At 48.4% G+C, this 24627-nt stretch overlaps 1 protein-coding gene across 1 annotated transcript in view; it reads right to left on the bottom strand.

Annotated features, from left to right (window-relative positions):
• Positions 1-24627, bottom strand: part of RFC1 (replication factor C subunit 1) — a 98657-nt gene that overhangs the window by 21510 nt on the left and 52520 nt on the right. The window contains exons 8-13 of the mRNA XM_040418969.1: positions 23463-23535; positions 19970-20247; positions 18414-18518; positions 17015-17194; positions 6446-6550; positions 498-861 (exon numbers count right to left, since the gene is read on the bottom strand). Coding sequence (XP_040274903.1) covers positions 498-861; positions 6446-6550; positions 17015-17194; positions 18414-18518; positions 19970-20247; positions 23463-23535 — 1105 coding nt within the window. The remainder of the gene's footprint in view (positions 1-497; positions 862-6445; positions 6551-17014; positions 17195-18413; positions 18519-19969; positions 20248-23462; positions 23536-24627) is intronic.

The raw sequence follows: 24627 nt of genomic DNA, 5'->3' as shown, positions 1-24627 counted from the left end.
ATGGTGCACACATTCCATTATCTAGAATAGGATGTGTGCACAATACTTGATGGGTGTCTGAACAGTTGCATAGACAACCTGATTGTTCAGGGTGCACTTGTGTCTCTCCATGCCTGATGTCAGATCAGGAGGGTGTCCAGGCAACCCCTGACGTTACAGAGACGCTCCTAGGGAATGGACATGACTTTGCCTCCACAGAATGTGGTGCCTTGAGCTTACCAGCATCACACCAACTTCATATCTCACAGTGACTAGAAAGTAAGGCCTGCTGACCAGGTTTTACTGCCTGCCTTGCATATTTTCATTGGCCAGGTACTCACTCCTACCAGCATCTGTCACTCCTCAACCAGGGTATCTCCACAGGATAGGAAATAACTATCACATCAGTGGGGGTCCTAACCCTGTAACCAATAAATTCTCAGGAGACAAATATACCTACACTTACATAAAATGTGTCACGCCTAACAGCACTTGACCCAATATACAATGCCCTTTACCTGCAGGCTTCTTGTCTTCAGTGGAGTGATTCTTGTGCCAGTCCTTCAGCCACCGGATGAGTTTGTTGGCACAGCTCTGATCTCCCTGCTGACCGATGATTGCCTTCACAGAAGTTGGCTTGTATTTATCAACCCAGAGTAAGCTCTCTGTCTTATCACTGACTGGCGGTAAGTTCAGTGATTTAACAGAACAAGGTTTCTCCTCCTGCTTTATGCTCATCTTCCTGTCGTCATTTGTCTTCTCAACCGCTAGTTTCTTTGCTCTTGGTGACTGTCTCTTCTCAGGAGTTAATGTCCTCTTTACTGGGCTAGGCTTTTTGGTTACCTTCTTTGGGGTCTTTTCGGCTTTAACTTTGGTTTTCATCTGATTAGCAGACAAAACAAGAGACATGTAACTAACAAAGAGCATGGCATCCTACCTATCCAAGTCACAATGAAGAACGAGAGATTAAAGAGGTTACCTCATGAAGACTTCCCCTGTCCATATGCTCTATTAAGACATGTGGGCATCAAAGACCTGCATGAGTCAGAACGGCCATAGGCTTCCACGTATCACATGGAGGTCCATTAATCTCTGAAGATCCTCCATGTAATACCATGTTTCACCTGCAGTGGCTCCTGAAAGGGGCTGTGTATGGTGATTTAATGTATTTTTGCACAGAGCCTTGCTGGATCTCAAGCAGATGCAACCAGAGGCTTAGACACCTCTGCTTTTACACCACATTCACTTATGACATATTTATAGGTCGTGCCATAAACGTCTGATTAATGAGGGGTCAACATGTGGTACTTTTTTCTAAAATTAAGAGGCTGTGCCACTTTGAACTTCACGAGTCAGAAACCTTCTTCAGCTATTACAATCCATAGCCAACAGTGACTTTCTCATGGGAAGTCGGCACAAAACTAGATTTTTGTATAACTTACCAGTAAAATCTTTCTCGCTCTTCCTTGGGGGACACAGGAAACCTTGGGGTATAGCTCAACTCCCTAGGAGGCATGACACTAAGTGAAAACTGTTAAGCCCCTCCTCCAGCAGTTATACCCTCAGCCTGGAGAGAGAGACTACCAGTTGCGTGTCCAAGTAGTGAAAAAAAGGCAATAAACTGTAATCAGTAAAACCAGAACAATGGGTGGGTGCTGTGTCCCCCAAGGAAGAGCGAGAAAGAGATTTTTCTGGTAAGTTATACAAAAATCTAGTTTTCTCTCAAATTTCCTTGGGGGACACAGGAAACCTTGGGGAGGTCCAAGAGGGGAGGGACCACAGCCCAAGGCGAAACCACCGGAGGTATCAAGAAACCGCCGCTTGAAAGACCAGGCAGCCCAAAACAGCATCCGCCGATGCATAGGTGTTCACCCTGTAGAACTTGGTGAAGGTGTGCAAGGAAGACCAGGTGGCCGCCTTGCACAGTTGTTCAGCCGAAGCCCGATGCCTCTGAGCCCAAGAGGCACCGACCGCTCTGGTAAAATGAGCAGTAACACCAAAAGGCGGCTCCTTGCCCTTGGCGCGGTAAGCCTCGGCAATAGCCATCTTGATGAAGCGGGCAATAGACACCCTGGACGCCGCCAACCCCCTCCACATACAGGAGGGAAAAAAAAGGAGGGAAGAACGAGAGCGTCGGCGCCGTACGCCCTAGGGTCCTTGGACCTGGACAGAAAGGTGGGGAGAGTGTGGTTGAACCTGGAGGTCATGAGATCCACATCCGGACGACCCCAACGGAGGCAAATTGACTCGTACACGTCGGGGTGTAGAGACCACTCGCCCGGGTCGATTGAGGTCCGGCGGCTGAGGAAGTCCGCCGCCCAGTTCTCCACCCCCGGGATGTAAATCGCACACAGGGCCGGAACATGAGCTTCCGCCCAGCGGAGTATGTGGGACACTTCCCGCATAGCTGCTGCACTACGAGTGCCCCCTTGATGATTTACGTATGCCACGGCCGTGGCGTTGTCCGATTGGACACGGACAGGATGGCCCCGAAGCAGGGGAGTCCAGTGCCGGAGCGATAGGAAAATTGCCCTCAACTCCAGGATGTTTATCGGCAACTTGGACTCCGATGGAGACCAAGTGCCCTGGACGGACCGGGGAGGAAACACCCCTCCCCAACCCTGCAGACTGGCGTCGGTGGTGACCATCAACCAGGTCATCGGCAGAAAGGATTTTCCTTGGAGAGGGGTCCGTAACCACCAGAGGAGGGAGGTCCGAACATAGGGAGGTAGAAGGAAGGGCCGGTCCAGACTCTCCGGGAACTTGTCCCAGGTAGACAGGATGGCCGTCTGGAAGATGCGGGAGTGATATTGCGCAAACGGAATCGCTTCGAAGCAGGACACCATCTGTCCCAATACCCGCATGCTGGACCGGAAGGACGGACGGCGGTGGAGAAGAAGGGTCCGAACCGAACGGTGAAGGGTCAGACGGTTTTCCGGTGAGAGACGAACCTCCGCCGCTTCTGTATCCAGCAGCATCCCCAGGAAGACGAGTTGTCTGGAGGGTGTAAGGGAAGACTTGGGAAGGTTGATAATCCAACCGAACCGCTCCAGGGTTTGCAGCGCGAGGTTCACGCTGGTGGACGTCTGGGAAAAGGAGGGCGCCTTGATAAGGAGGTCGTCCAAGTAAGGAAGCAGAAAAACACCCCTGGAGCGGAGCAAGGCCAGGACAGGGGCTAGGATCTTGGTGAACACCCGAGGAGCCGTCGCCAGGCCGAAGGAGAGGGCGACAAATTGATAGTGGTCGTTCCCCACCGCAAAGCGAAGGAAACGCTGGTGACATCGAACGTTCGGGACGTGGAGGTAAGCATCCTGGATGTCAATTGACAACATAAACTCCCCTTTCTCCAGAGAAGCTACCACACGGATTGGAGGGACTCCATCCTGAACCGGCGAAGACGGAGAAAACGGTTTAACTGTTTGAGGTCCAAAGATCGGTCTCACCGAGCCTTCCTTTTTGGGAACCACAAAAAGGTTCGAGTGGAACCCCTTGAATCTGTCCTTTGGAGGAACGGGAGTAATAACTCCCTTGGCCAGAAGGGCGCGAATGGCTTCGGAGAAGGCGGCCGCACACTCGGGGTCCCGCGGGGCACGGGACCGAAAGAAACAATTTGGAGGGAGGGACGCAAACTCGATTTTGTATCCGGATGACACAATCTCGAGTGCCCAGGCGTCTGAGACGTGTGCTTGCCAGATGTCCCTGAAAAGGAGGAGGCGGCCCCCCACCCGGGTGGGTGGGGGCACACCTTCAGGCAGAGGTCTGCTTGGCCGCGGAGGGACGAGCAGGTTGGGACTTACGCCAGGAGGGTTGAGTCCGAAAAAAAGGCTTCTCCTATCCTGGGAGGAACTAGAGGAGGGACCGGTCGCAGGCCGAGGGCCGGAGGACCTGTGGGAAGACCTAAAGCGAGAGAAACCAGGACGGCCTCGAGTGGCGCCCTTGGTCCTGGACTGGGGAAGATGGGTGCTCTTTACCCCCGTGGCTTCAGAAATGATCTCGTCCAGGCGGGTCCCTAATAAACGGGAATCCGCAAAGGGAAGTCCAGCAAGAGACCGTTTGGAAGCGGCATCCGCCGTCCAAACTTTCAGCCAAAGTTCTCTCCTGACTGAGACAGCCAGAGCAGAGGAACGGGCAATGAGGGCACCCGCATCAAGTGAGGCCTAACAAATGAATTTCCCTGCCTGAACAACTAGGTGGGCTAAAGAATGGAGGTCCTGAAGAGAGACATCCGAATCAAGTTCCTGGTCAAGTTGGGAAGCCCATTCCGAGACCGCCTTCACGGCCCAGGCGGAAGCAAAGACCGGTCTGAGAGCTGATCCGGAGGCGGCAAATATGGCTTTTGTAAGGGATTCCATGCGACGGTCTGCCCGTCCGCCACAGGAATGGCCGTGCTTTTAGACAGGCCTGCCACGGGAGGGTCGACCTTAGGTGGAGACGCCCAAGTGGAGATGCAATCCGCTGGGAAGGGATAACAGATATCCAACTTCTTGGGGGGGGGGGGGGGGGGGGGGAGGGGTAAAACGGGCATCAGGGCGAGCCCAAGCCCTAGAGACCACCGAAGAGAAGTCAGCGTGGAGGGGGGAAACCGTGGACGCCTGTTTGGGGCGGAAAAAGGACACACCGGCCTTGTCAGTGCTGGGAGGGTCGTCGTGAATTTTAAAGGTGTTGCGAATATTTGTGATGAGATGACCCACAGCAGAGGCTAGCTTGGACGGCAATGCCGAGTCCCTGTCCCAATCCAAATCCACCAACTCGCCCTCAGAGGGCATGTCCTGTGAGGAGGAGGGACCCGACTGAGTCCGCACACGCGGAGGAGATAGGGACGCATCCGAGGAAGACACGCACTCTGCCCTGGAGCGCTTCTGGAGGTGCCGGGCTCTGGAGGCGTCACTGGGAGCGAGGGACCCCGACGGGTCGGCAGAAGCAGCGGACCCGGAGGGTACGACAGGGGGTGTAGCAGGCTGTGTGTCTACAAGGCGGCCCACAACATGAGTAAGGCTTTCCACGGCCTGGGACAGGGATCTTGCCCAATCAGGTGGATCCGAGGAAACAGGGGGCGACACAGCAAGTGGCGGACCCTGTATTGGGGCCTGGCATGCAGAGCAATGGGGGTCAGATTGCCCCCGTGGAAAGGGTGCTTCACAGGCGGTGCAGGCATGGTACCAGGGTCTAGAGGCCCCTGAGGGGTCAGACATGTTGGTCAGAAAGGGGGGGGGGGCTGTCCAGGCTAAGGGCCGCTGGTGCTAGGAAGGGGTTACAGTCCTACCAGACCCGAAGACCTCAGGGAGTGAGGAGGCAACAGCAGTGCAGCAGCAGTGGCAGGAGAGACGTCCAGATCCAGCAACGTCAAGCAGCAAGGAGAAGAGACAGCAGCGGTGGCCACAGGCTCTTGCGGTGTCTTGGAAGGCGGGAGGAAAGAGAGGGGAGCGGGAAGCGAAGCCCCACCCCCCCCGCCGATGCTTCGTTCCCGCGCGCGATTCAAATTTAGAGAAAGAAAGGAAGAAGGGGGGGGGGGGGGGTCCTGCAGCGCTGTAAATGAGATGCCGCGACCCCATAGCGCACAATGAATGCCCATAGATCTCACCGAGCCTTCCTCCCACAATCAGAGTGGCACGGCCGCCGCAGAGTAAGAGAGCCCAGGAATAGAGCGACCGCCGCGATTCACCTGCGCGGACGTTGCGATGCCGGCAATAAAGGAGTGTGCCGGCTGCTTGCTGCTGCGGCAGGCGCCCGCCTGCGATCCTAGCCTGGATGCCCCTGAAGTAAAGGCTCTTGGCCTGTAGTAGGGCGCCTGATGATTGTCCCAGGATCCGGTCTGGATGCACTCCTGGAGGGGTTGTCTGAGAAGGTGAGGAGGCCCTGGAGGGGTGAACAGGTGGCCAGAGCGAAGTCCGGGAGGGGAGGGGGAGGCTGGAACAGCCACTCTCACCATCCTGAAGTCTTCACCCTCTGTCCATTCCAGCAGGGTCGCCCCTTCAGCTACTGGCACCGCAGTGGCAGGAAGCTGGAGAGGGGCTTGACGTGTGGGTGACCCTTACGCTGGCGGGATGCAGGGGAGCTGGGCTGCCCTGGTCCTCCTTGTCTTCTGTGGGGGAGGCAGCAGTGCGGATGACCGGCACTGGCGCAGATCGACCCCGGGAGAAACAGAGAGGTCCAGGCGTCTCTGTTGTCCCTGTGAATAGTAAAAATAAAAAAATATTTTTTTTAAATTTAAATTAAGGAGAAAAAACAGCCCTGCGGAGCAGGGAGTGTCTTGCCTCCTTGGACACTAAGCAAAAACTGGTAGTCTCTCTCTCCAGGCTGAGGGTATAGCTGCTGGAGGAGTGGCTTAACAGTTTTCACTTAGTGTCACGCCTCCTAGGGAGTTGAGCTATACCCCAAGGTTTCCTGTGTTCCCCAAGGAAATGGGCGATAAATCCCATTTAAATACAAGATTCGTTATATAATTGGGCACTTCTGCTGCACTTACCTCAGCTTCTGCTGCTATAACGTACTTGGATTTCTTTCCAGGTAAAGAGTGAATTAAATCAAACAAGCCATCCTCGTCAATGATTTTTGTTCCAAAACTTTCTGCCTGTAAAAAGACATTAAAAAAAGCTGAAAATACATAATAATTTCTATACGTAAAATGTAAAGTGTTATTCCTATATGCAGAATTCAATATTATGTATGACCATCCACTGATGTATTGATGAGAAAAGCTTGTGGCACTCTCTTGTAGGTACGCTACTGGAGGTTGGGTTCCCACCCCGTTATATCAAGAAGAATGTAAACTCCAGTTTGTGCGATATAGTAGATTTCATTTAATCAGAAGTGCGGTAAATCATATACACCAGGCCAGGCGTTATTATATCCATTTGCAGACTTGTGTCTGCACCTACCAATACTACGCCCGTCATCTGAGCAGTTCCTATAGCGGTACCAGTCTGATGAAGGCCGGATTGTGGCCGAAACGTCACACATGTATATGATTTACCGCACTTCTGATTAAATGAAATCTACTATATCGCACAAACTGGAGTTTACTTTCTTCTTCATCCACTGATGTAGTCATCTGATATACAGTGAGGAACGAAGTATTTGAACACCCTGCGATTTTGCAAGTTCATCCTCTATGGCCAATGAGGATGCCGGTAATTAATTTAAACGCGCTCAGTCTCACTGAAGAGGCAGAGGGTACTCATGGTGCAATTCTTATGTTTGTGAGAGTATGGTCCTTGTCAAAATATTACAAAAATAGTAAAGTAAAAACTTAATAAATTTTTTTTAAAAAATATAGGTTTAAAATCACCCCGCTTTCAGTATAAATAAAAAATCTAATACCTAAATAACCAAAAATATAAACATCATGGGTATCATCGCAACCGAAAACGCCCACACTATTAAAATATAAAAATATTTTTCCAATATGGCGAATGGCGTAATGGAAAAAAGGGTCAAAATGGCCAATTTGCTATTTTTTCATTGCTTCTTTTACCCCCAAAAAAGTAATGAAATGTGATCAAAAAGTCACACACTCCAAAATGGTATTAATAAAAACAACATATTGTCCAGCAAAAAATAAGCCCCCACCCCAATTTTTTTTTTCCAAAGTTTACATTTATTTTTACAGTATTTAGACATAAAAAACCTATACATATATGGAAAAATAATAAAATTAATAAAACATCTACTTCTGTGAAGAAGTCAGAGTCTGAGTACCACATTTAGTTTTCTCTCACGCGCGTGCAAAAAGCATTGCACTCGCGCGGAAAAAACTGAACATCGGAACGCAATCGCAGTCAAAACTGACTGCAATAGCGTGCCTACTCGCACGGTTTTCCCGCAATGCACACGCGACGCATACGGAGAAAATCCGGGACACCTGTGTGAAAGAGGCCCTAGAGGACCCTGCGATTTTCCATTATTGCTTTTTAGTTTATTTTTTTTAAACTCGATTTATTAAAAAAGAATAAGACAAGTATGGCATACACATGACATCATGATGACCCACGCAGGGGTCAATTAGAAATGCAGGTGCAGTACATTCACATAGGTACACTGACATGTAGCTGGAGTCGCGTACGTGAGATTACATGATATTGGCTGGGATGATACAAGTTCCATACATCACAGACATAGTACATACACAAAGAGCTAAACATTAGAGGTAGCATCACATCCCCACAAAATTTCACTTCATGGGGTAAAGGATCCTTTAAGGGCCGTCAGCTATCGAGTGCAGATGCGAAGTATGCAAAGTGATTGGAGATGCGCACCAAGGTCCCCACACCTCATCAAACTTTTGTGGGCACCCCCTGTGTTTATAGACAATATTCTCCATGGAGACTGCATTATTTACAAGAGAAAGCCATTGTCCCTTTGAGGGAGGGGAGTCTCCCATCCATCGTAGGGCTATCGCCTTCCTGGCTAAAAATAGGGTTTCTTCTAAGAAGATTCTGTGGTAATGTGACCACGATTCCTCATCTATAACACCTAGGATACACATCTTGGGACACAGCTGCAATGTCGGAGGGACCATGGTCTCGAGAACCTCCAGTACCGAAAACCAGTACTGGCGAATGATTGGACGGTCCCAAATCATATGCCAAAAATTAGCACCCTCCGCATCGCACCTATGACACCTGGCGTGATCCATCCTACCCATCTTTTGAAGTCTAGTGGGAGTAAGATAGCTGCAGTGAAGGATAAAAAGCTGAATCATCCTGTTGTTTATAGAGGGTGATACTCTGGTTGGGGCAATTAAAGCCTCCTCCCACTCCTCAGCAGATAAAGTGGGTATTAGCAACTTCCACCTGTCCTCGACAGCCAACGGAGTTACCAACATACGGCAGTCAAGCAAGTGTGTGTGTAGAGAGCAGACACCATCCCCCTAGGGCCCTGAGATTTCAAAACCCCAATGATAGGGTACTTAGATATGCTCCCACTTCCACTCCGGAACTGGGTCTGCAGCGCGTGCCGCAGTTGAAGATATCTGTAGAAAAGAGTACGCGGCACCTGAAATCTGTCCTGTATCTGGGAGAATGAGCTTAGCTGCCCACCCACATATAGATCCCCCAACACTAGTATCCCATACCTTTTCCACTCAGACACCCCTTCCAATCGTGTCAGGTGAGGAAACATACAGTTGTCCCATATGGGGACTTCACTAGGTAAGTTCTTGTAGGTATTCAGTTTGGACGCCTGCCATATCTGATGGGCTAGCTTGTGGACTGGAAGGATGCCCCTTTGTAGATGGCGAGAGCCTTCCAGGACAGGCCACAGCGTAGATACCTGCAGATAGGATTCTGCGTTAGGCCGTGGAGCCTCAGTAACCCAGCACCTCAAAAATCTCAGCTGACTTGCTATAAAGTAAAAGGAAAAAATCCGGAAGGGAAGCACCACCCTGCAGCTTTGATCTTTGAAGAACCGGGAGTGAGAGCTTTCTTCTGGATTTGCCCCAGACAAAGGCAAAGGCAGTTATCAAAGCGTGAATGCGCTTAAAGAAACCTCGGGGGACCGGAGTACATGCGTGGGATAACAGGTACAGACCTTTGGGCAGCAGCACCACCTTCACCAGATTCAGTCTTCCCATTACTGACAATGGGAGGGATTCCCATGTTTTTAATTTATCTTGAAACATGGATTCTAAGGGTTCAATATTCAATACATAAGAGAGTTGGGGTTCTTTGGTGATTATCACTCCTAAATACTTAAATCTATCAACTACAGGCAGATTATAATGGCACTCCGGCCAATCATGTATCCATAGGGGCATAATGGCTGACTTGCCCCAATTTATGTGTAGTCCAGAGTATTGCCCAAAGCACTCTATGATTTCAATCACTCTCGGGAGAGACATTTCCAGATCTGACATAAACAGGATCAAGTCATCTGCATACAACCCTATTCTATCCTCTCTGCCTCCCACACACACCCCTTTGTTGACTCGATCCTGTCTAAATCTGATGGCCAAATGCTCTATTGCTATTGCGAACAACAGAGGCGAGAGCGGGCATCCTTGCCTTGTACCTCTATGTAAAGAAAGCCTGTCAGAGTATGAACTATTAGGCTGAATACACGCAGTGGGATTCCTGTACAGAATGTCTATCCATCTAATGAAATTGGGACCAAAGCCAAAGCTCCTCAGCACAGCTACTAAGAAGGGCCATTCTAGAGAGAGTCAAAAGCTTTAGCCGTATCCAGAGAGGCTAGTGCCCACCTTACTTTCTCGGCAACTCCCACCTGTGCAATCACTTGAGCTCTCCTAATGTTGTCTGAGGTGGATCTCCCAGGCATAAAGCCAGATTGATCAGAATGAATCACAGACGTGATCACCTTGTTCAATCTGTTGGCTAGAATCCTAGTTAGGATTTTATAGTCCAAGTTCAAAAGAGAAATTGGACGATAAGATCCGCAGTCCAACGGATCCTTGCCGGGTTTCAAAATTACCACAATGGAAGCATCGTACATAGAATCCGGCAAGGAGCCGCGGGAATGTGCCGCCCTGTACACCTTCAACAGTTGTGGGCCCAAGCTCTCCCCATATCTAGAGTATACCTCCACCGACATGCCATCCGGGCCAGGAGCCTTCCCTACCGGTAGATCCTTAATAGCCCGTTCCACTTCCTTTAAAGTAATATCCTCCTCCATAATGCCCCTGTCTAGATCGCCCAGCCGAGGATAGGACACTTCACTGAGGTACCTCTCTAATTCCTGCCCAGAGTAGGTAACCGCCGACTTGTATAGATCTTTATAAAAGTTATGAAAGCATTTCAGTATGTCTTGCACCGACTCCACTATTCGCCCATTAACCTCTCGTATGCGGAGTACTGGTGGAGCCATAGTGTTGGTACGTGCGATGTGCGCAAGTAACTTCCCTGTCTGATTACCTGTTTCAAACGCCTGTTGCTTAAGGAAAAAGAGTTTCCTCTTGCTCTTTTCTTCCAAATATAACATGTACTGCCTCCCTCTAGACATCCACTCCACTCTGTGCTCCTCAGTAGGAGACTCAATGAACGCCCTCTCTGCCTCCCTGCAGCTAGCATGTAAATCCTCCTCTTTACGCTGCAAATCTCTCTTAACATACGATATGGAGGACTTAAGACAGCCTCTGAGGTATGCCTTCAATGTCTCCCACAACAGCAGGGCATCGGTAGAGTCGCCCTGAGCCTCGAAAAACATGCTCAGCTGATCAGGGATTCTGTCATTTAAACCGAACAGGGTAAGCCAAAAAGGATGTATGCGCATTTTACTGCCCATACTGATATAATCAGACATGGCCAATTCCACCAGGACTGGGGCATGGTCAGAGGGCCCTTGCGGTCCAAGGCGTATATCCACCAGGTCAGTATACACTATGGAGTTACCGAATAAGTAGTCTATTCTAGACAGGGCTCCTCTGGCGGGGGTGAAACAGGAGTACTCCCTAGTGTGTGGATTCCTGGCTCTCCACCCTATCTCTTGGGAAATTCTAGCAAGGACCGTGCTCTCCTCTCCTGACCCTCCTCTCTCGGTCCTGCAGCTAAACCTGTCTAGATCCTCCCTCATCACTTGGTTGAAATCTCCCATACATAAGAAACGGGCAGTGGGATAGTTGGCCATGAAGCCCACGACTGCTTGCAGCAGGGAGAGAGATGCAGGAGGTGAGTTATACAAATTAACAATCACATAGGGAACACAGTCAATATGAGCATATATGAAAATGTACTGTCCCCATGGGTCCACAGCTGAATGATGAATCTCGCACCTGAGGCTTCTATGAAACAGCAGGGCGACTCCTCTGGAGTGGGAGCTGCCGTAGGCATTAAACAAGTGTTGGGCCCAGGGCTTTTTTAACCTGTTTCCCGTTTCCGGGGTGAGACGAGTCTCTTGAAGGCCCAGAATATGTGAATTAAAGGACCGAATCTGGGAGAACACCGCTATCCTCTTTTTAGGATCACCCAGCCCTCTCACATTCCATGACATCACTCTCAAGGGGGCCATGGTAACACTAGTATTGAATCAAGGACATATATCCACCCACGTAGCATGGGTGTCTGCAGTTCAGTCATAAGGACTACATGGGACAGTTGCTCCCCTGCTATTATCATGAAGAAAGTTGGCCATACTTGAAACCTGTAAGCTTGAATATGCAGTAACATAACACATAACAGTAACATTGATAACCTGAACGCGTCGGGTCCAGAACCGAAAATCTTGGTGGTCCTTAACTCGGGGACCTGCATGGTGTAGATAGGTGTTGTAACCATACAGGTAGTGCTCCCCCCCTCATTACAGCTGAGGCATGAAAAACTGCTAGTATTGATACATGACATTGGGACAAATTGATATAACATCTGCGATTATACTCAGATAAGCCCCTGAGGATTAAGTGTGCAGAAAAAAAATATTCCAAATGGAATGGAATGGAATTGGGGGGGGGGGGGGGCGACGCAATTCTTTTTTTTTTTTTTTGTGTTACATTGACCTGTTACCTTCATTCTCCAGGTCAGTACGGTTACAACGATAACACACTTGTATAAATTTTTCTTGCATTTTAATACTGAAAAAAATAAATAAATTTAAACTCTTGAGAAAAAAAATAAATATAATGTATCTCCATATTCTAACCCCATGAAAACTTTTTTGTAGTTATATGTACGGGGCTGAGTGAGGGCTCATTTACTGCAGGGCGATCTGTACTTTTCAGTGATACCAATTTGAAGTGTGTGTGCGGCTTTTTGATCACTTTTTATAAAACAAATTATTGGGTAGCTGAAGTGACAAAAAATGGCGAATTGGCAGTTTTAATTTTTTTTCCCCGTTGCACCATTTGCTGTATGCCATTAATATTGTTGTATTTTAATTGTATGGGCATATTGGGTGACAATAACCGGCAATCATTACATTGCCCATGGTGTTCATTGATGGCTATATAGCAGAACCAAACACTACAGAGCGGCACAATATCCTGCCCCAGCAGAACCAAATACTACAGAGCGGCACAATATTCTGCCCCAGCAGAACCAAATACTACAGAGCGGCACAATATTCTGCCCCAGCAGAACCAAATACTACAGAGCGGCACAATATCCTGCCCCAGCAGAACCAAATACTACAGAGCGGCACAATATCCTGCCCCAGCAGAACCAAATACTACAGAGCGGCACAATATCCTGCCCCAGCAGAACCAAATACTACAGAGCGGCACAATATACTGCCCCAGCAGAACCAAATACTACAGAGCGGCACAATATCCTGCTCCAGCAGAACCAAATACTACAGAGCGGCACAATATACTGCCCCAGCAGAACCAAATACTACAGAGCGGCACAATATACTGCCCCAGCAGAACCAAATACTACAGAGCGGCACAATATCCTGCCCCAGCAGAACCAAATACTACAGAGCGGCACAACATACTGCCCCAGCAGAACCAAATACTACAGAGCGGCACAACATACTGCCCCAGCAGAACCAAATACTACAGAGCGGCACAATATCCTGCCCCAGCAGAACCAAATACTACAGAGCGGCACAATATCCTGCTCCAGCAGAACCAAATACTACAGAGCGGCACAACATACTGCCCCAGCAGAACCAAATACTACAGAGCGGCACAATATCCTGCCCCAGCAGAACCAAATACTACAGAGCGGCACAACATACTGCCCCAGCAGAACCAAATACTACAGAGCGGCACAACATACTGCCCCAGCAGAACCAAATACTACAGAGCGGCACAATATCCTGCCCCAGCAGAACCAAATACTACAGAGCGGCACAATATCCTGCCCCAGCAGAACCAAATACTACCGAGCGGCACAATATCCTGCCCCAGCAGAACCAAATACTACAGAGCGGCACAATATACTGCCCCAGCAGAACCAAATACTACAGAGCGGCACAATATACTGCCCCAGCAGAACCAAATACTACAGAGCGGCACAATATACTGCCCCAGCAGAACCAAATACTATAGAGCAGCACAATATACTGCCCCAGCAGAACCAAATACCACAGTGCAGCACAATATCCTGCTCCAGCAGAACCAAATACTACAGAGCGGCACAATATCCTGCCCCAGCAGAACCAAATACTACAGAGCGGCACAATATCCTGCCCCAGCAGAACCAAATACTACAGAGCGGCACAATATCCTGCCCCAGCAGAACCAAATACTACAGAGCGGCACAATATCCTGCTCCAGCAGAACCAAATACTACAGAGCGGCACAATATACTGCCCCAGCAGAACCAAATACCACAGTGCAGCACAATATACTGCTGCCCTCACCACAGCACTCAACTGTCCTTTATCTCTGAGGACCGTAATACAGTTGAGCTCAGGAGGGCATCTGCGTCCGTTGGCCTGGTGGCTCCTAGCACTAATTAATGCTGAGAGCATCAGATCGTTATGTACCCGACCAGCGGCGTTGAGGGGGGCTCCGGTGGCTCTCTGTAGGGTCTATGGCCAGTCCACCCCTGCACAGAAGTCAGGAGGCAGACAAGGACCATATTCTCACAAACATAAGTCATCATCATCATCTCTGATAATGTGCTGGCTACCGGGGGTCTTGCTACTAGTAAACCCCCGCCCCCAAGAAATTAGCCGAGACTGCTGAAGAAACATACTGCAAAAATGTATCATTACATGTGGAATTGTCACAGATTTTGCTGAAGATTTCACCCGATGCATTGTAAAGGGGGAAACCTGCAACAAAAATGGACATGTTGCAGATTTAAAGGGTTTTCTGGGACTTTATATTGAATATTGAACCTGTCAGAAGGATTTGTCATCAATATCAGATCTGAGGGGGTCCAACTTCAGCCCCACGGCCAATGAACTTTTCAAGTACCCGCCAGTAACTATACAGCAGACGGAGCCAGAAGCACAAGGTTCTGTCCACTGTGCAGTGAATGGCGGCCGAGCCGCAGTATGCCGGCCTGCACCGACAGCCCCCCATCTGTCTGATACTGATGGCCTCTCCTGAGGATATAAAGAAGTCCCAAAACTTCCACTGTGGATATTTTCCGCAATACATGGATGAAATTTTACATGTCATCCACTTTGATTATAATGTAACACGATCCAGCTTTACCACCTGCAGATCTACACCACAAAATCTGCAGTGTATTCACCACGTGTGAACCTACACTAACAGTAAAGCCGGCCTTGTTGCCTCTAGCCATCAGCTAAGTGCATTGCTGAGAAAAAAGAGGCCGTTACACCTGGAGGCTCAGACCTCTCTGCACTTTGATTGACAGGACCAGGGAGTAAAAACAGGGCCTCTGGGTGTAACGGCAACGCCCCCGTTGCTCCTAGAGACTCATTTGCATATATTAAAAGATGTGTGGGCACATATGAACATGGGACCGACACAGATGTCTTCCGCTGCCAAATGTACATGTAACAGGTCAACTAGTGCCATAGGTACAAATCTGCTGACTGATGCCCCCTAAGCTGGTCCAGAAAAATAAAAGCTACTGAAATGAAAGCAACGGATCACTAAGTCAAAACGATCATCACATTCATCTGAGCTAGCCCTGCAAGACATAGGGGCACATTTATTAAGACCGGCGTTTTAGATGCCAGTCTTAATAAGCACTATACCTGGCGGTGGATCGGCCGGAGTTATGAAGGGGTGCAGGCCTGTACATAACTGCGGCGGAACCACCGCCTCTTCTACATGTAGGACCGCTTCCTAGCGGTCTTACATTTAGACCATTTTCTACACCTAAAACAGGCGTAAAAAATGGTAAATGAGACAGGCCTGCCGGCCCGTGCCCTTCCCCACCAACTTCTTCAGACCTGGCGTGATCGGGGAGAAGTCGCAGAACCTTTGAGCCGCAATCCGCGCCACAAATAAGCCTAATTTAGGCGTATTTCTGTTTAATAAATGACCCCCATAGTGCCTGGTTTAATAGCGCATTTCCTGTTGACAAGTTCACTTTTAAGTATCTATGCTTGGCACGAAATTTATAATGAAAGATATTCACTACTTGTATAAATCTTAGTGCTTGGAAAAGTGCAGCATTTTTGCTGGTGACTGAAATCACATATTAATCTCTTGTTATATGGCCAAACAGGGAAAAGATAAGAGGTCATGTAATAAATTGGGGCAGAACAGTAATGATAGTTATAAAACCAGAACAGTTCCTCACAGCAACCAAGAGATCACTTCCTAGAAAACGATGATAACGATAATATAATAGTTGCAGGCTGGTGCTATGAGGAACTCTTACTGCATTCATTATTATAAATCTTCTCGCAGAACTAATAAAGCCAATAAGATAATGGGTTGCATCAAAAGGGGCATAGATGCCCGTGATGAGAACATAGTCCTACCACTTTACAAATCGCTGGTCAGACCACACATGGAGTACTGTGTACAGTTCTGGGCTCCTGTGAACAAGGCAGACATAGGAGAGCTGGAGAGGGTTCAGAGGAGGGCAACTAAAGTAATAACTGGAATGGGGCAACTACAGTACCCTGGAAGATTATCAAAATTAGGGTTATTCACTTTAGAAAAAAGACGACTGAGGGGAGATCTAATTACTATGTATAAATATATCAGGGGTCAGTACAGAGATCTATCCCATCATCTATTTATCCCCAGGACTATGACTGTGACGAGGGGACATCCTCTGCGTCTAGAGGAAAGAAGGTTTGTACACAAACATAGAAGAGGATTCTTTACGGTAAGAGCAGTGAGACTATGGAACTCTCTGCCTGAGGAGGTGGTGATGGTGAGTACAATAAAGGAATTCAAGAGGGGCCTGGATGTATTTCTGGAGGGTAATAATATTACAGGCTATAGCTACTAGAGAGGGGTCGTTGATCCAGGGAGTTATTCTGATTGCCTGATTGGAGTCGGGAAGGAAATTTTTCCCCTAAAATGAGAAAAATTGGCTCCTACCTCATGGGGGATGGGGGGGGGGGGAAGATTTTGCCTTCCTCTGGATCAACTTTGTGGGATAACAGGCTGAACTGGATGGACGGATGTCTTTTTCAGCCTTACAACATATGTTACTATGACAGGCACATAAACATTGTAGGTTGCATCCCTGTATCATACCTTCTCACGTTTGGACTCCCCACCATCACGGCCCATGATGAGGTAGTTGGTCTTCTTGCTGACATTTCCAGTTACTTTGCCCCCATAGCGCTCTACCAATGACTTGGCCTCATCTCGCTCTATGGACTCCAGGACCCCAGTTATGACAAACGTCAGACCCTCCAAGCAGTTATCTGCCCCCTGACAAGAAATCAGAAATTTTACGAGAATTACAGACATGTCACCGGGAATTCAGGAATGTGTTGTTATAAAAATGACATTCCTGCTGGCGAACACATACTATAGAAATAGTAACTTATTGAATAGAGATACAGGTAAGTACAGCGCAGGTCTGGTATAGCATGGCTCCAGTACCACAGCAGGGGATCTGCAAGGCATCAATACACGGAGTCTGGTACAGACGAGGGCTCTACAGAGAACATTATGCAGACAATAGTAAGGCAAAACGGTGCTGGCTTTTAAAGGGGTGAACACAACTTTTTGGCCCATAAGCTGCATTATCAAATTCACTACCTAGAACCAGAACACATGTGACAGCATGAAAGTCACAGGAAAAATAAAAGACCTTAAAGGACTTCTCTGGCTACAAAATGAAACATTAGGTGACATGGGGCAAATTTGTAATTACTTGGCCAACCCCTTTCGAGAGGTTTCCACCTTGTAAATATTGATGACTTATCCACGAGACAGGTCACCAACCTCAGATTAGTGGCGGTCTGACAATCACCACCCAACCAAACCAACTGTTTGCGGCAGATGCCAGAAACACAACACTGGACAGAGCCAGAATCAGAGTACAGAGCAGAACGGCAACCATGCCCTGTCCACTGTTAGGTTTCTGACTCCTGCTGCAAACAATTGACCGGTTGGTTGCTGGGTGTCGGAACCCCACTTATCTGATATTGATGACCTATCTGGGGGTTGCTATGCCATGAAAGTATTTAAAGGGGTTGTGAACCTCTGGGGGAGGAGAAAGGGGGGGCTGGGAATTGGGTTGGCAACACCCCCTTCCTTGGGGAGGCCTGTGAAGGAAAGAAACCTTACCCGCTTCCCAGCGCTGGCTCCCCGCTCCTCCTCTCTCTGGCCTTGTCTACTCCACTGTACTCCCAGGGTATAAACTTCCATCTTGATGCCATTTTGACATTCTCCCCTTCAGTCATGTCAAATAGTCACATGACACAAGGGGAGAAGGTCACTGCTGCGACCAGCGATTGGCTGCAGCAGTATCTAAATGGAAGCGTACATCTTGGGAGCATAGCATAGCAGCCAAGAGTGGGAAGCAGGTAAGTATGCTTCTCTTCACAGGTCTGCCCGAGAGGGAGGTGTGCCAATCCCCCCCAAAAGGTTTACAACCCCTCTAATAGGAAAACCTTGTAAATTGCCAATGTGTCTTACTTACCTGGGGAATCTCCTTGGAACCAAGAGCTTTTGGGCCTTCTCGATTCAGGAAATTCCTATATGCAGTATAATTCCCACGCTTCTTCTCAGAGTCTTCAGGACTGGACTGTGGAGCAAAGAAAACAATCATTTATGAAAACAATAAGAGCTCATTCAGAAGAGCGATGATCCTGTGCTGGGCGCTGTCCAAGAGTAGAACAGGCAGCACACGGACTGAACGTTGACCCATTATAGCCAATGGACCAATTCGTATGTCCGACTTTCCACAAGGACCACTGGTGAGTGCAGAGAAAGCTCCAGCATACGCTACTTTGGTTTGATTTTCATGCAAGAAATAAGGACAGCACATAAACGCCACCCGCGGGCAATCCACTGGAAAGGAAAAATTGTCAGTGTTTTGCAGCAGGAACACGGATCAGTTTTACATTGCTCATCAGAATCCAGGCTAAATCAAAAATATATTCTGGATTCAAGTCATCTACTCCATAATCAAGAGCACATCGGCCCTCGACAGAGGGCGACACAATCACCACCAAGATTAATTTCTTTCTGGAATGTTTTCATCTTCTTCGAGTAAAGTTTACTGACGCACATGGACATCATAGTAATACGGCCCTGTTCTGTATGTTCTTGTATTGATTCAGCAACTCATCTGTTTCCTTAGAAACACAAAATACATTTATTGGCTCAACCTTTGCATGAACCTTGAAGGGAATCTGTCATCACGACTTTGGGCTATTGTGCTGTAGTGCTCCAGATAAAGAGTCCAGAGTGCAACCTTTTATTTTCCTACTGCCCCCTGTGCCGAAATACACTGCCAGGACGGCTCCGCATGCGCTCAGGAGGCTTCTCCGGTATTTTTGGCACAGCGCAACAGTCCTGACTATTTTCAGTGCAGCTTTGTTTGCTGACAGCACTCTGCAGTACTACTCATGTATTACTGTACATAACCCAGAATTGTGGCGACAGATTCCCTTTAACTTATTGACCAGCAGTGCCTCATCATCTACCGCAGTGAATATATATATATTATATACTCTGATGGCCAGGAACAACGAGGCGAGCGCATAGGCTTTTTCCTTTTTCTATAATGTGCAAGCACGGCCACTGCTGCTGGATTTTAAGGTGGTCGTAACCATTGAAACGAGCAGCGTATAATGTGATGGATATATGAATAAAGCCAGCAAAGGAGACAATATGGACAATCACAATCAGGGGTGCACCACCAATGAGGCCAGGTGAGGCACCAGGTAGGGGCAAGAGGGGGGCAGCCGAAGGGCCATGAACAATGAGCGCTTTCATTGTGGCAAAGGGGTTAGGTTAAAAAATTGCCATCGGGGAGTGGAGGGGGGAGCTCCCCTTTTAGTTTTCGCCTCAGGCAGCAGAAAGGCTAGGTGCACCCCTGGACACAATACATTAGTAAGTGCCTTGCAATAACGTTCTCTACATGATAAATGTCATTGCCCTTTAAGTGGAAACTGATGACCATATATTGGCACTAAATCGGACCCAAGTTCACAGCCTTCCGTGACGTGTCAAATCGTATAAAAGTCATACCTCCGATTTCTGAGATGTTTTCACAGGTGTCACCTCTTCTTTCTTTGGAGATATAACCTTGGTTTTAGTAATCGGGCTCGATATCGCCACCTCCTTTTCCGGAGCTTCATCCTTCTTTTTCATTAGAGCTAGCTTGGAGCTGCTCTTGACCGGAGAAGACTTTTCTTTGGCTGAAGATGAACTTTCAGACTGTGCACGTGAAGCCTTTTTGGTCTCCTCTTTTATATCCTTTTCTTTCTTAACTGTTGTTGATGCATCTGACTGGCTCATTGTCCTAGCTACAGAGTAGAAAGGCATTAAAAGGGTTATCCCATGATTAATGTCAAAAATTAAAATCAGACATCATATAGTACATCTTTCTAGAACCAGCCCTGCACCTCACATGGATCCAGATATCTCCCCATTCATTGCTCCGCTAGATTTATTTCAGGCTGGCAGCTCACGGTGTGCGTCCTTACTTGTGGTCATGTCCTTTCTGCTGCAGCCCTCTCCCTATCACTGCTCAGGGGGCTTGTCCTTTCTGCTGCAGCTCTCTCCCTATCACTGCTCAGGGGGCTTGTCCTTTCTGCTGCAGCCCTCTCCCCATCACTGCTCAGGGGGCTTGTCCTTTCTGCCCATAGCCCTCTCCCCATCACTGCTCAGGGGGCTTGTCCTTTCTGCCCACAGCCCTCTCCCCATCACTGCTCAGGGGGCTTGTCCTTTCTGCTGCAGCCCTCTCCCTATCACTGCTCAGGGGGCTTGTCCTTTCTGGTGCAGCTCTCTCCCTATCACTGCTCAGGGTGCTTGTCCTTTCTGGTGCAGCTCTCTCCTTATCACTGCTCAGGGGGCTTGTCCTTTCTGGTGCAGCCCTCTCCCTATCACTGCTCAGGGGGCTTGTCCTTTCTGCTGCAGCCCTCTCCCTATCACTGCTCAGGGGGCTTGTCCTTTCTGCTGCAGCTCTCTCCCTATCACTGCTCAGGGGGCTTGTCCTTTCTGCTGCAGCTCTCTCCCTATCACTGCTCAGGGGGCTTGTCCTTTCTGCTGCAGCCCTCTCCCTATCACTGCTCAGGGGGCTTGTCCTTTCTGCTGCAGCTCTCTCCTTATCACTGCTCAGGGGGCTTGTCCTTTCTGCTGCAGCTCTCTCCCTATCACTGCTCAGGGGGCTTGTCCTTTCTGCTGCAGCTCTCTCCCTATCACTGCTCAGGGGGCTTGTCCTTTCTGCTGCAGCCCTCTCCCTATCACTGCTCAGGGAACTTGTCCTTTCTGCTGCAGCTCTCTCCCTATCACTGCTCAGGGGGCTTGTCCTTTCTGCTGCAGCTCTCTCCCCATCACTGCTCAGGGGGCTTGTCCTTTCTGCTGCAGCTCTCTCCCTATCACTGCTCAGGGGGCTTGTCCATTCTGCTGCAGCTCTCTCTCCTTATCACTGCTCAGGGGGCTTGTCCTTTCTGCTGCAGCTCTCTCCCTATCACTGCTCAGGGGGCTTGTCCTTTCTGCTGCAGCTCTCTCCCTATCACTGCTCAGGGGGCTTGTCCTTTCTGCTGCAGCCCTCTCCCTATCACTGCTCAGGGAACTTGTCCTTTCTGCTGCAGCTCTCTCCCTATTACTGCTCAGGGGGCTTGTCCTTTCTGCTGCAGCTCTCTCCCCATCACTGCTCAGGGGGCTTGTCCTTTCTGCTGCAGCTCTCTCCCTATCACTGCTCAGGGGGCTTGTCCTTTCTGCTGCAGCCCTCTCCCTATCACTGCTCAGGGAACTTGTCCTTTCTGCTGCAGCTCTCTCCCTATTACTGCTCAGGGGGCTTGTCCTTTCTGCTGCAGCTCTCTCCCCATCACTGCTCAGGGGGCTTGTCCTTTCTGCTGCAGCTCTCTCCCTATCACTGCTCAGGGGGCTTGTCCTTTCTGCTGCAGCCCTCTCTCCTTATCACTGCTCAGGGGGCTTGTCCTTTCTGCTGCAGCTCTCTCCCTATCACTGCTCAGGGGGCTTGTCCTTTCTGCTGCAGCTCTCTCCTTATCACTGCTCAGGGGGCTTGTCCTTTCTGCTGCAGCCCTCTCCCTGTACCTGTCACAGCTTCAAACAGTAGCTACAGCCGGTGACAGTTGAAGGATGGAACTGAGCATGTATGAGCACCTCCGAGAGGAGGACAATGTGATGAGGAAAAGAAGAAACAGCAGAGGGCGCTATGCAGACACATTTTATAGAATACCTCACTGGCTATACTACATTTTTAATGACATGCAATTACAAATGTATTCAGATTCAAGTGCCGATTTGAAAAATGTAGAATACTTTTGGCAAAACAACTCCTTTAAGTTGGAGAGGAATTCACACTCCAGTCTTAAAAGGGTATTTCCATCACAGACAATGGGGGCATATCGCTAGGATATGCCCTCATTGTCTGATAGGTGCAGGTCCCACATCTGGGACTCGCACATACAATGAGAACAGAGCGGGGAGAGTTGTGGCTGGAGGACCCCGGCTTTCCTGGGGTCCGGCCACCACCAAGCGCTGCTCCCTGCTGTTCCCATACAAGTGAATGGGAGTGCACCGCACATGCGCGGCCCCCGCTCCCATTCATTTCTATAGGGCCAACGGAAATAGCAGAGCCAGCGCTCGTCTATTAATCGGCAGCCCCATAGAAATAGAGGGCAGCTGCGCGTGCACAATGTGCCCTCCAATACTTTCCCGGCTCTGTTCTCCATGTAGTTGGTATCCTAGCGATATGCCCCCATTGTCTGTGATGGCAAAACCCCTTTAACTTAAAAAAAATAAATAAATTGCTAGATTAAAAAACACCAAATTTATTAGGAGGAGCAGGCCTTTTAATAAATTTGACGCATTTTCTGGGTAGTCTGTGCACCAGAAACTCAAACCTACACAAGCTCATAGCTGCCCTTCGTGTACTGCCTGAGGACGAAGGGGAAAGTAAACTTGTTGAGCTGCAGGTGGCCACAAGTACAGCCCCCCTTTTTTCTTTTTCTAAGAGGCAGCAGTGACGTAAAAAAATGGGAAGAGTTGCAAATTTTTATGCAAAATGTAGCTTGCGCGAAAATATTAAACTTTTGGACACAACTGACTGGAAAGCTCCAGCAGCAGACTGAGCTGATGTTTTCTATCTAGGGTCACACAGATATACAGGTCACTAAGATGAATACAAAAAAGACTATTTTAGAGCAATACTTTATTATTACCACAGAAAAATAACTAAAATGTTAAAAAAAAAAGGGATATCTTTTACCATTTTTCAAATTATAAGCTTAAAAGTTCTAAAAAAAAACAAAAAAAAAAAACACAATAAAATTGTGTGTATAAAAATAATATAAAAATAAACCCGCATTATTCATGAAAAATACCAAACCACATCAAGCCCTACAAATAATTATAGCTGCCAAACTAACGTGTGCAAAAAATGGCTATGAGGTATCTGGACCTGTTAAAAAATATGTCCCCCCCAGGTCCCCAGCCTGTCTGCAGGCTGCTTCAATGATTTTCCATGTAGCTGTCTGCTCATATTTGGTACCTGAAGGTTTCTCAGACTTTGGGCTTTTTTTCAAAGCTGGAGAGGTCTGCTTCTTTTCGCCATTTCTATGTGCCTAAATAAATCATAAAAAAATAGTCACCCAAGATCAAAAAGGACCTGCAACCTCTCCTGTTTTAGTAAATAATTCTGGAGCATTTATTCTTATGACTGTAGGTTGTTCTTTTCCTTTGTTATTCCTTCTAGAAGTTTACAAATAAGGGTCCAGATGGGCGTTACCTGTTGGGGGGGCTTGCAGTCTGACATTATCCAATCAATGGTGCTGGTGTAAGACTGTGCAGGGACACCCCCCTAGTAATACCAAGTTGTACTTTTATTCACATACTTCTAGTAGAAATAATAGAAGAACAGCACAACGTAAGTCATGAGAATAGATTCTTCGGAATTGTTATTACATGGGGAATGCAAGTAGTTACTAAAACATGTCAGGAGTGGTGACAGGTCCATTTTAACATGTGTCTTGATTTAGAATTTGGCCTCTTTCACACGAACGTGTGCACTCCGTGGACGTATTGCGGATCCGCAATACACGGGCGCCGCAATACATGGGTCCGCAAATCCGGAGATGCGGAATGGAAGCACGGAACCGAACTCTATGGGAGAACTACGGAGTGCTTCCGTGGGGTTTCGTCCCGTACTTCCAATCCGCAAAAAGATAGAACATGTCCTATCTATTTGCGGAACCGCCGCATCGCGGACCCATTAAAGTGAATGGGTCCGCGATCCGCTGCGGCTTCCCCACGGACGGTGTTCGTGTGCAAGAGGCCTTAATCTCATCAACTAATATGAAAAATATGTCATCTCAATATAAAAATGGAAACTATACTATATAATGATGGCAGGCATACACCAGGTGGTTTAATCCAGCCATCACAAGGAATTTATAGAGACAAACATAGAACGTAAAAAGCATCTGTCAGCAGATTTGTACCTATGAAACTGTCTGATCTGTTACATGTGCAAACCTGCTGACAGATGCATGTTAAAGTGATATTCCAGTTTTTTGGTATTGATGAGAATAGTTCATCAACGTTTGATCAGCAGGGGGGTCCAACATCTGGCACCATCACCAATCAGCTGTATTGGGCAGCGGCTGGTGCCAGAAAGTAAACCATGGACGAAGCCAGAAGCAGAAGACTGTCCACTG

Source organism: Bufo bufo, chromosome 2 (genome assembly GCF_905171765.1).
Source record: "Bufo bufo chromosome 2, aBufBuf1.1, whole genome shotgun sequence".
In the NCBI taxonomy this organism is placed as follows: Eukaryota; Metazoa; Chordata; class Amphibia; order Anura; family Bufonidae; genus Bufo; species Bufo bufo.
This window is presented reverse-complemented; position numbering and strand designations above follow the sequence as displayed.